The sequence below is a fragment of the Ruditapes philippinarum genome, unplaced genomic scaffold, assembly GCF_026571515.1.
Source record: "Ruditapes philippinarum isolate M1 unplaced genomic scaffold, ASM2657151v2 ctg3229_1_1_1_1, whole genome shotgun sequence".
Taxonomy (NCBI): Eukaryota; Metazoa; Mollusca; class Bivalvia; order Venerida; family Veneridae; genus Ruditapes; species Ruditapes philippinarum.
Genome location: NW_026859245.1, coordinates 249,868 through 266,812, shown reverse-complemented (window position 1 = coordinate 266,812; position 16,945 = coordinate 249,868). Strand labels below are relative to the sequence as shown.

Here is a 16,945-nt window from a genome sequence, read left to right as displayed (position 1 = left end):
CTTGCCTCACACAGTATGGTTCCAAAAGCAGTTAAGTATCCAATGAATCATAGGCTAGGCTGTGAAAATTACACAATAAACTTTTTAACATATTAATGATCGTTAATTATTAAAGAACAATGTTAACGTGGGTTGTAGAAAAATATGTACCTGTTATTAATCTGTTATTCCTGCGACATATTATTATATATATGAAGAATTAGTAACCTTGCAACACCTATAAAGTCACTTGGGTACAGAAGCGGTAGAGAAAAATAACTATGAATGTTCATCCAAAAGGCATACGTTATTGTAGTTGAAAAGGTGATTTTCCTTCATTAGTAATTTGCTTCGACACCACCTGTTCTTATTATGAACGGAACTTTAACAATGTATGAACAAAATTTTTTTCTAGGTCATCACATTTGTGCATACAATGTTATCAAATGTAAAGTTAACCAAGATGACTAAATGTTTGGTGGTATGCCCATTGAATACAACCTTGAATTGGGTGAATGAGTTTGAGATATGGCTCTCAGATGTTGACTTTGAAATTGAGGTTTGTATAGAATTTACAAGTATTCTATTTACAAGTATATAGTTCTTTATATTTAATTGATTAATTTCTAATAGCTTCTAATTAAGAAATTTTTTTTAGGCTTGTCTGTTTTGAAGAAACGGTCGAGCTATTATGATAGCAGTGGCCATGTTGTTGTCATGCAAAAACTTAAATTTAGCCTGTTATTTAAACATTTAAAAAGATATCAACATGTAACTTTGGAATATTTGTTTATCATGACAAGGTGCTGTTGTTAGACAAGGGGCATAAGGCTGAATTCGATAGTTATAGAACTGTGACCTTTTTAACTTGAAATTTTTAACTGACAAGCATAAACACTGCACGCTTAGCTCTTTTAAATATTAGATAACTTTTACCCGCAATAACTTGTAGAACAGGAGAAATTTTAAGTTATAAAACAACCTACAAATATAATTGATGTTTGATAAGTGTGTTTCGTTAATTAAGGCATAGATAAAGAATGGCTTCACTATGTAAATTTCAATACGTTGAGTATTGTTGTTAGGGGTTGATGTTGTCAGAAAAAAAATTGAAGTGTGAATTTTTAACCTGTGTTTTTTTATCAGGTATATGAGATGTCTAGGGTAAAGCAGAACTTTGAGCGTGCTCAGATGTTAAAGGAATGGCACGAAGGTGGTGCCGGTGTCATGATCCTCGGTTACGACATGTACAGAAATCTCGTGAACGGAAGTCACTGTAAAAACAAGAAACAGAAAAAAATCTTTTACGAAACCTTAGCAGAACCAGGTAAAATAAAACTTGTCTTGGTGCAAGATTTGTTGGTAATTTTATCCATATCCAAATTGGATTTAATTTACTTTTAGTGAATATTATTTGAAACTTAATCTATGGTGAAGGATGAATTTGAATCATGGTCTTGCAACTTAAATGAATCATTTTTGAAAATTAAATAATATTCTAATCTGAACTGGTGTCACATGAGAAAACATGGTTGTAACCCAAGTGCGGCTCAAACCCACAGTCCATGGGGTGAGAGGCAGATACCTTAACTTCTAGGTCCCAGCTACTATTTAGTTAGTTAAGTTTGCCTACTAATATATTAAAACAGAGGGAAAATATCTTCTTAGTCTTATTACAGCATTACACATACAGATAAACATAAAATTGTGAGTCAAGGTCACTGAGGCTAAAAATAGATTTTCATACTTTTCCTTATAGGAGATATAATTATTTTCTGGTCTTGTACAAAAGGCTTGAGATTTACAGCATAGACTGAAACACTGTTGTTTATATTATAATTATCAGGTCCAGATCTCATTGTATGTGATGAAGGTCATATATTAAAGAATGACGCTACATCATTATCCAAGGCAATGACAAAGATTGATTCACGGCGGAGAATCGTACTGACTGGAACACCGCTACAAAATAACCTGGGAGAATGTGAGTAGTTCAGTTTTGAAATGAAGTTTTATTGAGTAAGAAAAAAAATGCAACAGTTGACTGGTTATAAAAAAAAGAAAGAATGTGTACACATTAAAAAATTATGAGTGATGTATATTGAAAATATGTCGACACCAAAATGTCACAATGTACGATATATATTTTGTCGTTTACTAAAATTGATTGTAATATTTTTTACTTTGAGTAAATTATACAAATGTACGTGACGTTTTCTTTCTGAGTTATTCAAAAGATGAAAACATGGTCACGATTCAACCATTATATCAAATTGACTAGTTACTTCAAATGATCTTAGACAATGTTCTTTTAGGGGAAAAAAGGAATTTACCTACCATCCTGAGAGGTATTCGTGGGAAATGGCAAGTATTTTACTTGTTATGTAATTTTATCAACAGATCACTGTATGGTTGACTTTGTGAAGCCGTCACTGTTAGGTACAAGGAAAGAATTCAACAACCGATTCTGTAATCCAATTACTAACGGTCAGTGTAGTGACTCGACACCATTTGATGTGAAACTGATGAAACATAGGGCACATATACTTCACGAATTGTTGGCAGGCTGCGTACAGGTAATGTTTTTGTTAATTACTTGGAATATGTTCATGTCAATGATCTTTTTGAAGAAATTTTTCTGTTGGTAGTAAATTGTTACAGTGCAATATTGTTACCTTTATGTTGCTGAATTTGTTTATGTTTTTAACTTTTCCTCTAAAATTAGAAAAGTTTTTTTTTTGACAATCTTGGATATAGAAAGCAATTGGGCCTTGTTTGAGCATTTTTTTGTTTGGTAAGGGTTGTTACAGTGCAAATATTGTTGATCATAATCATGTATGAAAGAAGTACCTCATCAGATTTGATGTTGTTTTTGTTTCAGGATTTCTAGGTCAAAAAATGCTTCAAACAGTATTCTGTTCAATGTCACACATTCGTTATTGCCATATCAAATTAAAAAAGATCAGGTTGTAGCTTTGAGGAGATGAACTCTTTATAATTATCCAGTCATGTACAATTACTAACTAAGAAATATATTTCAATGGAAGTTGATTATCTTTCTATGACTAGACGTGTGTGACTGAATGTTCTTATCAAAAAAGTATTAAAAGAATGTTCCTTCAATTGATATTAATACTATTATATCCAATATAATTAAAAATGATGAATAATATGTTGTGTTTTTTTCTCCAGAGGAAAGATTATTCAGCCCTCACCAAATATTTGCCACCAAAGTTTGAGTATGTGATCTCAGTACGATTGTCTGAAGTACAGATGACTTTGTATGAGAATTACCTGTCTATGAACTCCCTTGGTGGAACTGGGGATATAAAGAGTAAAGGGGCACGACTCTTCACTGACTATCAGGCATTAATGAGAATATGGACTCATCCATGGGTGCTAAAACTGGACGAGATTAGGCAGGAAAATAAGGTATATTCTTGTAACTTTCAAGAGATTATTATTATATCATGCTGTGTAATGTACTTTAGACTAATGAAATGAATAAAGTTTTTGATGTGATTGATAAATGTAACTTTTTCATGTTACTGCTTGCCCCTCACTGCTGTTGGATCGAATCCCGACAAGGACTATGGATTCTTTCATATGAGGAAGCTAGCTAACGGAATATCGGTGATTCAACTCAGGTGCCTTTTGTGCCTGAAATAATGCAAGGAAGGGCTCCTGAGGTCTTGCTGGATAGTCACCATATGACCTATACTGTGTTGTGAGATAAAAAAAAAAAGTACTTGTAATGATATAGACTCCTTCTGCCTGTATAATATTATGCTTGTTACTGAAAAGGTGTGTAGTCTAACTTGCTAAAGCATGCATTTGTATTAAGGGACATGTCTTTAGGGACCACTTTAAATTCCCCATAATAATTTTCTCTCTTTAGTTTTAATGTATTTCCTGTTATTGAAATGAAGGCTTCAAGCCATTGGCTTCAAATCGCCACTGCGGGCTAGAATCTTGTCAGGAATGGATTCTTTTATGTGAGGAAGCTTTACCGTAAGCTAACAGGTCAGTTGTTCTACTCGGGCATTTGCTCGTGCCTGAAATAATGCACTTAGACACACATGTCTTCTTCCTCCACCAGCCAGTCTTCTTCCTCCACCAGTAAAACTGGAAAGTCACCAATATAACCTTTACAAACAATTTTGTTGAAATGTGGAATTTATTTTTTTAGCAGGTTTATATTTGAAATTGTTAGGTAAGACTCATCGATAGTGTTTTATATTTGAAATTTTAGCGTCAGTTTGATGATGAAGATGATGACTCATTCATCCAAGACAGTGGCAGTGATGAAGATTCCTTCGTTGATGACTCGACCACTTCAGAAGATAATTCTTCAGGTGACGAGAGCACTAATGATAAAAAGAAGAAGAAGAGAAAAACAAGAGGTGACAAGGGGAGCTCGTCTTCTGATGAAGAGTAAGTTTTGCTTGTTTGTTTATCTTCGTTTCATATTTTGTGTTTAAGGGGTAAAAGATGCACTGATACCAAATAGGTTATGTGGGTTCTTGCCAGGCGTTACAGTAGGAAGACTCGGGTGCCATTTTAAACAAAATTTCAACCATGATTTTGGATTTTAAGAATTATCTTTACTATCCTTACTACCAATTCTTAATTTCTTGGAATATGCCACTACTTTGAAAGTAAGGAAACATATTGTGATGATTTTGTCCATCCAGCGTTGCATAAGAAATGAAGTAAAGAAAACAAAAAGAAACAATTGTTCATTCTGTAACAGTAGAATAAGGAGCCTTAGTCCTTTATACAAAGAAAGAAAATAATAAAAGGATTGGCCATTTCTTTTCCATTCCTTGGCATGTCAATCAATAAGAACATTGGGCAAAATCCTTGTGCGAGCAATAACTTAAAAAAAAAAAGTGAGCCTTGATTTGTTAAATATGGTAGAGATAGAGCCAAGGTCTTTATGTAAAGATGACAGTGACATTGAAATCCTTGTCAATTAGTTACCCTTGTCAAAGGTTTGTGAAACTTAAATAGTTATGATACTATTATCATAATTATGAGCCGTGTCATGACAAAACCAACATAGTGGGTTTGTGACCAGCATGGATCCAGACCAGCCTGCGCATCCGCGCAGTCTGATCAGGATCCATGCTGTTCGCTTGTCAACTCTATTACAAGTTGAGAAACTGACAGCGAACAGCATGGATCCTGATCAGACTGCGCGGATGCGCAGGCTGGTCTGGATCCATGCTGGTCGCAAAACCACTATGTTGGTTTTGTCATGACACGGCTCATATATATTTATTATTTATTTAACATTTTACCTTTATAATGTATTTAAGTATGTAATTTTGCCACTGTTATAGGGAATTTGGGGCTGCATCTCCTATTGTCATACTTTCTGATTTATGTATTTAAAGATATAAATAGTTAACTGGCAGCTCAGGAATATTCCCATCTGCGTGCTGACTGATCATGTTCTGCGCTATAAGTTACTGAGTCAGCTCATATTTTGAAATTTTCTCTAAAAAGTATAAATGTTTCTTACAGATTGAAGGGTATATGCTGTTTAGCCTTCTAAAGATGAATTAAGGCTATAATTGATCGTATAACACTTTGTATCTATTTGTTATTTTCAGTTCAAAGAAAGAAAATCCAGATGAAGTTGTGAAGAAGTGGACGTCTAAACGTAGAGGAAATGGTAAAGGCATTGATTCTTTTAATAAACTGTTTTGTGAACTTGAATTTTACAATAGAACATGAATGCATAGCTTTTTATTCGCCCACAAAAATTTTGGGTACATATTGTTACGCACCTGGTTGTCCGTCCGTCTGTTTGCAATCTTGTGTCTGGTCTGCATCATTTGGACCGGTGGAAGGAAATTGAAACTGCTTAGCAGAAATGTTAACCATAATGGCACAATCTGCAGAGCGCAGGTTTGACCTTTCTTAAGACAAGGTCACACTTTGTCATTTTGTATCAATTTCAAAATTTTGGCAGAAGTATAACTTATAATGTGACGATGTGAAGAACAAAGGTTTTTGGCTTCCTGAGACTAGACTTCGCCCCGTCCTGGCCCCGTGTTCACAAAGATTTAAGGATCAGGATCAAGATCAGGATCAAATTTAAAAACCCTAATATTCTTGATTGTCAATCCTCATAGATATTTCTAATTATAAATTTGATAAAACTGGACTTGAAATAGCAAGTATATGAAATTTTAGAATAAATTAATTGTTAATTTTGCAAGATATGGGTATTTTACAGTTGATCCAAATATTGATCCTGATCCTAAAATTGATCCTTATTTTGATCCAAATATTTTTGTATTTGTTTTGTTATTTGTTGATTTTATCCCAAAAAAGTTAGTTTTCTTTGCAAATCAGCATATTTTTACATTTTGAATATTTACAATTTAATTCAACAAAACACAAATAATTTTAGTAACATTAAACAGTGAAAATAAAATCAGGATCACTTGATCCTGATCCTGATCTTTTCTTAGTGAACATGGGGCCTGGGGATTGCTTGATTTTTAGGAAAACACATTTAAGTTTTATTGTGTGAAAATACAATGTCTAGAGCTTAGATATTTAGCTTGAAAAGATTTATATTGGACATACATATTTGAGACTTTTTATGTAAAACTACAATGCACAGAACTTCGATATTTGGCGTGTTACATGTCTTTGTGGACGCAGGCATAACTGGTATTAATCATGCACCTTGGGTCAATATTGGCCTTACCTCAGGGGCCACATGCTTTATATACTTATTTAGGAAAACTTTTTTGAGACTTATTGTGTGAAAAGTAATTGCTATACTTTGGAGTAAAATGTAATGTTGTTTTCATATCTTTTTTCTCTCAAAAGTTAAGTACCAATTTTGTCATTTCTTCATATAACAAGAGAATCTCTGTAAGTGATTGAACATACATGATTGTTATCTTAAACTTTCCCTTCAAAATATCCATATGGCTTTGACGGTGTGACTTAAAACCTCACCATCAAATAAAAATCAAAATCCAAGCTCCTAGAAACAGTGAATAATAATATTTAAATCCAAGCTCCTAGTAACACTGAGTATTTTACAAATATTTTAACAGAAGAAGGAGCTGGTTCCTCTTGGATGGAAGATATGGGATACAGTACGGGACCAAAGGAAGTGACATCAGAATGGTGGGCGGAGTTTGTGAAGGAGGAGGATGAGTTTAGACTTGAACTTAGTGGGAAAATGACCTTAATGTTTGAAATCCTGAAAATGTGTGAAGATATTGGTGATAAAGTGTAAGTATTTAGTCTTTTCCTCTATTATGGTCTGTTTCTTTATGAACTTTTTCTTTTCAAAATCAAGCGTAAGTTTTATATTGTTGATAATGCTTTTCTGGAGACAAAACATATGATTTCGCCAAACTATTTCTTTAGTTCCTATAGATTTTATTTCCCTATTCGCTGAATTCTGCCTGAAGTCTGTCTTCATTGTCAAAAAAAGGGGGTAACTGTTTGAAAGTTATTTGCAAAATAAATATACCCCCTATATTTTGTGTTACAGTGATGGTAGTGATGGAACATGGGTTATGATTTAGAAGAACTAACCAAGAAAAATGGTTTTGCTCTGTTAATAGATTTTTTGTTAAATTTCATGTGCATAAACAGTTAACTAACTCTTTGAGTGCAGACATGATAATAATTGATCTAAGTCATCAGTATGAAGATATCATAACTTTAGTGCAATAACTGATTATCTCTTATTAAATTTAGAAGGACTCATTCTGTTACTGCACTTAGCTGACGATATATGGAAATCAAACATCAGTACAGTCTCATGTTGCCCCAGACAGCTGCTTTATTTTAGCAGTTTGATACAAAATTGCTCACAGTTGACTGCCCTTAATACAAAGCACTACAAGCAATTATTCAAATTAAGCAAGGAAAGAGTAGACCAATAACCTTTCATTGTTTTTACGTCTCTGTATTTACATATATAAATGTATCATTTCAGATTGGTATTTAGTCAGAGTTTGCTGTCGTTAGATATTATAGAAGATTTCTTGACGAAGATTGACGAGGCAAACAACCCTGTAAATGACACGACCGATGCTAACAAACCATCGACATCTGGTGAGTCGAGTACTGAGGTGCCGAAGGAAAATGGTGCAGAAAAGACTCAAGAGGAGAAAAATAAAGAAAGAGTATGTATTTGTTAAATAATTCTGTGAATGTTAATGTCAATGATAAAATGATGTGCTGCAAGGATTATGCCGGTCTTCACTGCTCATTATTTTAATCAATGCTTTATATTTCCTGACAACTCTATACAACTGATAATCAAGAAAAATTGATCTCGGGCATTGGAGACTTTTGGTGATTTGTTTGTCACCACTCATTCAGAAGTCATGTGTGATAAGTAGTCAGTCGCTTGTAGAGAAATAGGTTATTACTAGCCACTTGTCAAGGAAAATCATTTAGATGTCAGGACCAACTGCTAAGAAATGACCAAAATGTGTTGAAATCTGAGTAAAAATCTGGTACTTCAGTCAAAATCTGGTACTTCAGTCCTTATATTATTTATGGAGTATGCCCTATAAAAGGCATGGCAGGTCTATTATTGAAACAAAGTAAGATTTTGGCTATTGTCTTATGGTTTTATATATTGTACTATTACAGTTTTCTCAGTATGGTAAATCCTGGAGTAAGGGACTCGATTATTTTAGAATGGATGGATCTACAAACTCGCAGCATAGAAAAGCATCACAAGATATGTTTAATGATCCTGAAAATTACAGGTAATGAATTTAAACTATTGATCTTGTTTCCTTTTCACCATGCTTCGCCATGTTTGTGATATGCAAAGTTGTGTGTGTAGGAAAAATGAAGTTTACATGATCTGTTATTTGTTTTCATGACAAATTGCATATACTTGGGAAAATTGGACATTATATTCCAAAAATAATTAACAAACCATTTTGTATGAGAATGTTAGTCAGCCGATGGAACAAATTGTAATTTTATTCATTTGACAGAAACAACGGCCTGTCAATGATAAATGAGTTCAAATTATTTTAGTACCATGTACATATATGTTTCACTGTAAGGTTACAACTTTGGGCAAAAAGCATGAGATTTTCTCAAGATTTTTCAATGTAATTCCAGTATTAATAAACCAAATAAGTAATTAAATCCTCTATAAGTAGGTTTTTCTGTAGGGATTACAATGGTACAGATGATAATATGTGTATGGTTTGTTTTAACCAGGCATTTACTCTATACTGTTGTGCTGGTCATGTGAGGATTTAAGAATTTTCTTGTATGTAAATAATCTATTCAACTTGAGGAACTTAGTAGTAGCTTCAACTTACATGACTTTGTGTGACTCAAATAACATACTAAGGGTAGCATCTTGAAAAGTAAGGCAGGAAAATCGATATACATATATTGTGACAATGATATACTGTATAAGAGGATATTTCAATGTGTTGATTTTACCGAATTTAAAATTCCAGATATTTTGTGTCAGGAAATATGAGCAAAAATGTTCATTTCCGTATACTAAAAAATTGATTCTCAAAACGTCTATGTATGACAGTATTAGCTGAGCTGTTCCGTCTGCATGAACTAAACGTCAAAAAGCTGCAAAACAATTTGTCACATGGTAAAGATATTTTTTTCATAATGGCAAATTTCTATTTCAGAGCACGTTTATTCCTGATCTCGACAAAAGCTGGGTCACTAGGTATAAATTTAGTATCTGCTAACAGAGTTATCATATTTGATGCGTCGTGGAATCCATCACATGATATCCAGTCTATTTTCCGTGTGTACAGATTTGGTCAAGTGAAGCCAGTATATGTGTATAGATTCCTAGCACAGGTGAGATATTTTTCTGTCTGTGCTGATTTGTCATTGAACTTTTGTTTGATTACATGGATATTGCTATCTTATAATCTTAATACAGTGTACAAAAATTGAGCTGTCAGCTGTGTAACTGAGTTGTAAACACAGCTGTTTAAAATTGTACGGACATACAGTCTGACCTGATTCAAAAATTAATCACTAGGTGGTTTAAGGCTATTGTTGTCACTTTAAACACGTAATGTCCCATTCTTAGTCTAAGTTTAACATGGTTGTTTCTGATATAATAACAAAATAATTACTGCAAATTTTTTATGGAAACTATATTTAAATATTCTGATAATATAAACTTTATTCAATTTTTTCTTTCCTTTTAGTAGAAATACAGTGTTTTTTTTACTCACATTTAAGGGAAAGTTCCCTCCCTTAACCTGTAGAAAAGTTAACCCTGCTAGAACTCGTAAAATTTGTTTTTGTTGTATAGGGTACAATGGAGGAGAAGATTTATGAACGTCAAGTTACAAAGCAGTCGTTGTCACAGAGAGTTGTTGACGAGCATCAGATAGAGCGTCACTTCACATCAAATGATCTTCAAGAACTGTACAAGTTTCAACCAGATCGACTCAATGATCCAAGTAAAAAAGATCGGCCATTACCTATACTACCAAAGGTACTGTTTTTTTTCCTCGACTATTTAAGAAATTGGTAGAGCTAATGTACTCACTCCGGGGTTGGCATCACCCTCATACTTGCTTAAGTTTTTATGTGCAAGTTGGTATCTCTAACACTACTGATAGGAATGAGTTAATACTTCACACCTTGTTCTCTGTGGTTATCTGACAACATGATGAGCACAGGCCCCATAACTCAAGTGTTACTCTTTTTTTTACAGAGATATTCGTAACTATTTAATCAAACGTGTTTTACATTATTTTTCTTTAGTGACACAAGTTTCTTCAAAATGGGCCTAATAAATTGCTACAAATATGTACTAAAAGTTTTTAATGTGATAGTGGTGATTGAAAGTGATAGTTGCAGTTCCTCAATAGCCACATGTAATTACTATTAGAATAGTTTATTAAAGTTTGATTTGTATAAGAAAGTATAGGATTATACACACTATGGAGTCTGTTAATGGAACAAACCAGTTTTAAACAATGATTGTTATGTTTTTTCATTTCAAGGAAACAACAGATCATGAGGTTTAACCCACTGGCACCATCTTTGATACTAGCTGACGGAATCTTGCAAAATTAAGCATTAGACAAAAAATGTTTAAAATAAATCTGTTAATGTAGTAATAATTATGTGTAGGAAAGTTTGTTTTCTGTTAGAATAACATTAAATAATAATGTTGATATAGGACCATATGTTAGCTGAGTTGATGACAAACAACAAGGAATGGATCGTGACATACCACGAGCACGACTCTTTACTCGAGAATGTTGTATCACAAGAACTGACAGAAGACGAGAAGAAGGCTGCCTGGGAAGATTACGAAGATGAAAAGAAGGGCATTAATAAAGGTAAACATAAAATCTTACATAATCTTGGGTTTTCTCTATATTGGGAAGTGGTTTTAACCTTGGAAGAATTATGGCTAAAATTGCTAATTTGGGAAAGCAAAAAGTTTGTGTTAGTTTGGATTTATAGTAACACAGAATGAATTTAAAGAAAATTTACATTTGGAAGTATATACATAATTATAATATTCTATTTATCACATATCCAAAATAAGAACTGTTTATAGTAAAATAACACTCATAAAGTGTGATGTCAACATTTTTACACCATTTTAAACCATTTAAGTATGAAGTAAAGGAAGTAACTCGGGTATACTTAAACTATTATACTATAATAGTCACAACTGGTATATGATAAATATATTTTATGCATGGTAAGCTATTGAAAATAATTATTGGTTTAATACTATCGTCTTTTTAAAGGTTTTCTTTTAAATATACATGTATCATAACAACCTCACAAATTTTCAATATGAACATAATGGTTTGTTCCAGCAATGGGAAGTGCACACTTGAATCCGGCACTTTTTGCTACACAGCAGATGAACATGCAGAATCTACTGATGCAGGGTCAAGCTAACCTTGGTCAAGCTGCAGTGCTACAAATAGTGCAGGATCTTAAAGCAAGGGTAAGTCATGTTTGTTTTTGAAAATTCAGTTGTTTCTCCTTTTTTTCTTCATTTTAAGTGGATTTTTGTTGTTGTTGTTTTTTCTTTTCAGAGAATTTCTACAAATATATAAATCCTTATCTTTATTCAGAATGACATTTTGTCTGATCTAAAAGGAAGTGTATATATAAGGGTCATATCTGTACTGCAGGTTATTGATACATAAGTTGGTATTACGAAGCCAATTAAAAAAATGAAAAATCAATACACATTAATGGTTTGAAGACTCATACAGTACAAAGTGTAAATAATGATTCAATGTATGATTTTTAGTCATTAAAAATGACTGTATTTAAGTCATTGAAAATAATTAAATTTTAATTTGAAAGCTCATGCTCCATTGTACATCAAGTGATTGTTACACATAAGTCCACTTCTGTTTTGTTTAACGTATAAGTTACCTCCCCTTTTCAGTTCCCGAACCTGCCACCAGAGGTATTCCAGCAGCGTGTACAGGCTGTATTGAGACAAGTTCTCACACAACAGATCATGCAGCAGTCGGAGTTGCAGAGAAGACAGGTAAATTAGTCTATAATAAAACATTATAAAAACTGTTGTTGCCCTATTCTTTTATAGGAATTTTGTTTTGCATATATTTGGGTAAAGATCTAGACTGTTCGATTTTGTTTATAACGTTCTATAAAGCCATTACATATGTTTTAGGATTAAGTTTTATGTAAATTTTGTAAGTCACTGAAAAAAAGATAGATATTTGTATTCTAGTGAGAAAAGATGTAAAACAGGAAAGATTGTGTGTCTGTGAAGGTCCGTAAATATGAATTCAATGTCTGATAACTTGTATAATTCAACTTTTTCAAAATCTTTTTAATTGAAAAGTTTATATGCATTGTAGGACAATTGGTATAAATAAAGAAGTTGCTGTTATTTCTAAAAAAAATTCTAGCATGCAGGCAAATCTTAATGTCTACAAACTTGTATGAAACAAATTCTTGTATGAAACATACAAAAAACCAACAAAAAAGAATTCAGACATGTGTTAATGTAACTTGTTTTACACAAATCCCTGTATGAAACATACAAAAAAAACGTATGGCCATGTGTTTGTATACAAACTTGTATGACACAAATCCTTGTATGAAACATACAAAAAAGCATATAGATATGTGTTAATGTATACAAACTTGTATAAAAACACAAAAATTCTTGTATGAAACATACAAAAAAGAAACGTGTAAATGTCAGACGTGTAAATGTATACAAACTTGTATCCACCAATCCTTGTATGAAACATACAAAAAAGCATATAGACATGTGTAAATGTATACAAACTTGTATTCCACCAATCCTTGTATGAAACATACAAAAAAAGGCATATAGACATGTGTAAATGTATACAAACTTGTATTCACCAATCCTTGTATGAAACGTACAAAAAAAGGCATATAGACATGTGTAAATGTATACAAACTTGTATTCCACAAATCCTTGTATGAAACATACAAAAAACCCGAATAGACATGTGTTAATGTATACAAACTTGTATTATACAGTTGGAGCAGCAGAGAATGAACGAGTTGAATCGTTTGAACCAGATAAAGCAGCAGATTCAGCGTCAGCAAGCTATGATAAACAACCAGCAGAGAGTGTACGGCATGGGCGCGAACCCTGGTCTTGGCCCTAACCTTGGCATGCAGTCATTGATGACGCAGGCGCTCCGACCACAGACATTGAGTCAGCTACAAATACGTGCTAGTGGCATGAACACTAATTTAAACACTAATTTAAGTAACGATCAACAAAAGAAATGAGGATTGTTTACAGTTTAGTTTAGCGTAGACATTGAATGCTAGTGCTGAAGTCTGGAAATACAAGGGCATATGTTGGACAGATCATTTCATGTAGAATTATTCTAATATTATTTAGATGAACTTATTGAAGATATTTTTAATTCTCTGTCTGAAATCTTGACAATTTTTGTCATGTTGCCCACAATGTAGTGAGTTTTAATGTAGTCTACGAAGTGTTTACAGATATTCATCATTTCCTTCAAATCACTAAGTTTTATGGCATTTCATGGTCATCGCACACAACTTTTAATTGGTCTTATAGGTCTTAACTATTTGTTTGCTATGCTATTTGATAACATTGTAGTGTTTGCTTGGGACTGTCATATTTTTAATCCTTTATTTCTTACAGATGGAAAGAATTTTGTATTGTATTCTATATTAAACAGTGTACAGGAGGTTCTGTCTTTGGTTAAAAAAATTTAAATGAAATGCTTTGAATTGCTATAATAGGTATTGTTGGAAATTGGGATAATTGGCAATACATTTAAAGGCTTGCAAGTTTTGTCCATGCATATCAAATAGAAGATTGGTTTTTATTTGGATAATTGAATTATATAATGTAAATTTGGAGACTGTTTTTTAAATGGGGGTGGGGTTGTACTTGTTTAATTTGCAAACTTTAACTTTAAAGTTGATTTTATTATCAGGTTATATAATCTAAACAAAGAATTAACAGTTATCCCGCTAAAAATATAAAATAAGCTCGCCCATCTTTCAATCTGGACAAAACCATTCATCATTTTTAGGGGAAATATCAAAATATGTTCCAACTAAATAGCAAACTGTGTAGACCATAATCAGACAGAACAGTTGTGTTGACCTTTGTCTAGCCTGGTGTTGTGGCTAGATTCGGTCCCCTCTGGCAGGCTAAGAAATAAGGTTAAATATTTTATTGAGTCAGTACTAGTGATTTTACTTACAGCCATTATAACTGTGATAATCTAAACAACCTTGAACATGTGTATGGTGTTGATAAATTTCTATTTATAGAATATTGCTTTTTTTAACATTTGTCCTTCCTTTATTTTGTGTTTGAGAATTCATTTTCACATTTGCTTTCTTTAATTCCGTTTGAAAATTTGTTCTTTTTTTGATATATGTTCCCTTTCCATACAATTTCAGTCATATTTTTGTTTTTGTTTAATTTCATAAAATATGATGACATCACGTTAATCATCACAACATGTTAGTTCATACAATTTACCTTGAATAATAATTATGATTTTGAAATAAATAACTTACATGTACAGATTAAAAATCATTACATGAATCAGGCATTCATTGTACCGGTAGTGTAAGAGTATTGTGTTAGCAAATTAAAACCATGCCCTCTGATACAATACATGTATCATTGTATATCTAACACTGCCATTGGTCTATTTCAAATTTTTAAATCTCATTTCAGCCAATCAAATGCTAGTATCTTAAGACTGGTTCTAGTATAGTAGAATGTTGTTAAAAACAACAACATAAAATGTTGATTCAAATTCTTAAATAGTGTTTGTTGTAAGAAGAAAGGAAAGAATCCAAGACCCTTGTATCTTCAGCAAACAAAAACTCTTGGTATAAAATTAGAAATTTATTGATTAGAACCCTTTATGATCTTACCTGGTTTCAATATCCGCGCAGTCTGGTCAGGATCCATGCTGTTCACTTATCAACTCTATTACAAGTAGAGAAACTGATAGCGAACAGCATGGATCCTGGTCAGACTGCGCAGGCTGGTCTGGATCCATGCTGGTCGCAAACCCATTATGTTGGTCGTGATGCGGCTCATTTTACATACAGTCAATATTCAACAGTTCCTGTTCTGAATCTGATTCTGTTTGTCGATTAATTTCAAAATCATTTGACAGCAGTATTAAAATCTGATCCAATGACAAATCCTTTTCATAAAAATACTAAATAAAATTTTGAAATTTAGCGTTTAGCCTCTGTTGAAATTTTCGAACATTTTGTTTTTCTTCTATGTGATTTGTGTTTTGTTCTTAGATAACATGATTGAACTGTTAAGGTATTTTATAGTACCTAGATGCAAGATTAAGATTAATGCATACATTAAGGATCGTGCATCTTGGTAGATTTGATTTATAAAAATATTATTCCACTCACTGTCACATACTATATATATTTTTATATCATTATCAATTTTAATATTATGTAGATAAGGTTTAAATCATTATTATACAATTATGATGATCAAAGCGAATTGGATTAATTAATTAGTGTCTACTACTTACATTTTATGTATTAATAACAATGTTTAATTGGTTTAATTGAAAGGGTGTCATGGCTTGACTGTGTAATATTGTTTGTGCATGGAACCATATATAGAGCAATGTCTCAGTGATCTGCCTTCACAAGATAAAATGGATGATGATGATGATGTGATTTGTGGCTTTAACTAAGCGGTTTGGGGTGTTTATTTTTTGTGTATTTTCAATGGTGCATTTATTGTCATACATCATTATCCAATCCATTATATTCCTCTACAATGTCATTATGATATAAGTAACTTCTATGTATCAACTCATCTCTGAATTGTGTTAGGTCATGTGCTGATCATTCTTTGCTTCTAACATGATGAATAAATGACAAATTTAAAGTACCAACTATAGTTAGTTTATACAGAATTTAGTTTAGGCGATTGTGTATGAAATTATTAGCTTAAAGACACACTCTCAAAAATAAATATTTACTATAGATGGAGAATTAAGGTAGGTTTTTTTTTAATGACATATACTAAATTTGTTTACATACTTTTCCTGCTTTGCATTTGGGACTGTCTCTTATAAAAATATTATTTCAAAAACAAAATATACCCCGAGCATACAGCTATATAACAGTTACGAGTTAAATCAAACTTCATTGACATCGGATATCTTGTAAAGCTATTTCATTCAATGGGAATACAATTATACCATTTTTATATGGTTCAGAAGATTGGGGTGTTGGAAATGATGGGTATGAGAATGATGAATGCCATGATCTATTTATAGAAGTTGATATTAAATCATTTCAGTTGTAAATTATTTTTGCTGTTGTCATCTTAAAAAAAAATTAATAAAAGTTGAAGGAAAGATGTGTTTTGTTGTTGAATAAATGGTTGTAGACATGTGTTGATTCCATTAGACCC

The 16,945-nt window shown here is 32.5% G+C and overlaps 1 protein-coding gene across 1 annotated transcript; it reads left to right on the top strand.

The window, feature by feature from the left end:
* Positions 1 to 400: 400 nt before the first annotated feature.
* On the top strand, positions 401 to 16,889 carry LOC132755768 (transcriptional regulator ATRX-like). The gene is made up of 16 exons (XM_060746685.1): positions 401 to 538; positions 1,126 to 1,306; positions 1,826 to 1,963; positions 2,380 to 2,555; positions 3,172 to 3,411; positions 4,232 to 4,413; positions 5,598 to 5,659; positions 7,065 to 7,245; positions 7,961 to 8,150; positions 8,626 to 8,744; positions 9,651 to 9,828; positions 10,295 to 10,480; positions 11,174 to 11,336; positions 11,829 to 11,962; positions 12,416 to 12,520; positions 13,513 to 16,889. The coding sequence occupies exons 1-16, from the start codon at positions 416 to 418 to the stop codon at positions 13,768 to 13,770; spliced, it is 2,616 nt and encodes an 871-aa protein (XP_060602668.1). The 5' UTR covers positions 401 to 415; the 3' UTR covers positions 13,771 to 16,889.
* Positions 16,890 to 16,945: the final 56 nt, after the last annotated feature.